Here is a 602-nt window from a genome sequence, read left to right on the forward strand (position 1 = left end):
AAAAGATGGAACGGAGGAGCCGACTATTAAGAAGTACCAGCGGAGTGTGTCGGAACGAGGGGCCGACAGATATCATTCCACATTTACCAGAGTACCGGCCGGACAAGATCAGGCAGATGTGATGGGTAAGTGATTGTGATTTTGTTAATTATTGTAACTTTATTGAGGGATGGTGAATTTTCTAATTCTAATTAAAATGTAAAATGTAAATGCAGTTTCTTTGTGTTATTATGTCACAACTTTGGTGCCCACTGCAGCATTGTAGGATTTTCCCACTATCTCAATAATCCTAAAATCCAATGTTTACCTACCATGCTGGCACCGGTCGCTATGCGCATTTATATGTCATAGCTACTCATTTTCCTCACGAGGCTGAGTGGGCCCCGCAACAGCCAGTCACGGAATCAATCATTTGCATGATACAAATTTCTTGACCCCGCCGGGAATCGAACCCGGGTCTCCCGCGTGCAAGGCGAGCGCAGTGACCACTAAGCCATGGGAGCTGACATTTGAAGTCTAAAATAGGACGTGTACTTTATTAATCCTTTATGCATGTAAAAAAAAAAAAAAAAAAAAAAAAAAAAAAAAAAAAAAAAAACACA

The 602-nt window shown here is 41.0% G+C and overlaps 1 protein-coding gene across 1 annotated transcript in view; it reads left to right on the plus strand.

Annotated features, from left to right (window-relative positions):
* Positions 1-8: 8 nt before the first annotated feature.
* The window catches only part of LOC103520965, a 16,612-nt gene continuing 16,018 nt past the window's right edge, over positions 9-602 (plus strand). Inside the window, exon 1 of the mRNA XM_026831866.1 lies at positions 9-125. Coding sequence (XP_026687667.1) covers positions 122-125 — 4 coding nt within the window. The 5' untranslated portion in view covers positions 9-121. The remainder of the gene's footprint in view (positions 126-602) is intronic.

The sequence above is a fragment of the Diaphorina citri genome, unplaced genomic scaffold (genome assembly GCF_000475195.1).
Source record: "Diaphorina citri unplaced genomic scaffold, Diaci psyllid genome assembly version 1.1 scaffold4331, whole genome shotgun sequence".
Lineage (NCBI taxonomy): Eukaryota > Metazoa > Arthropoda > Insecta > Hemiptera > Psyllidae > Diaphorina > Diaphorina citri.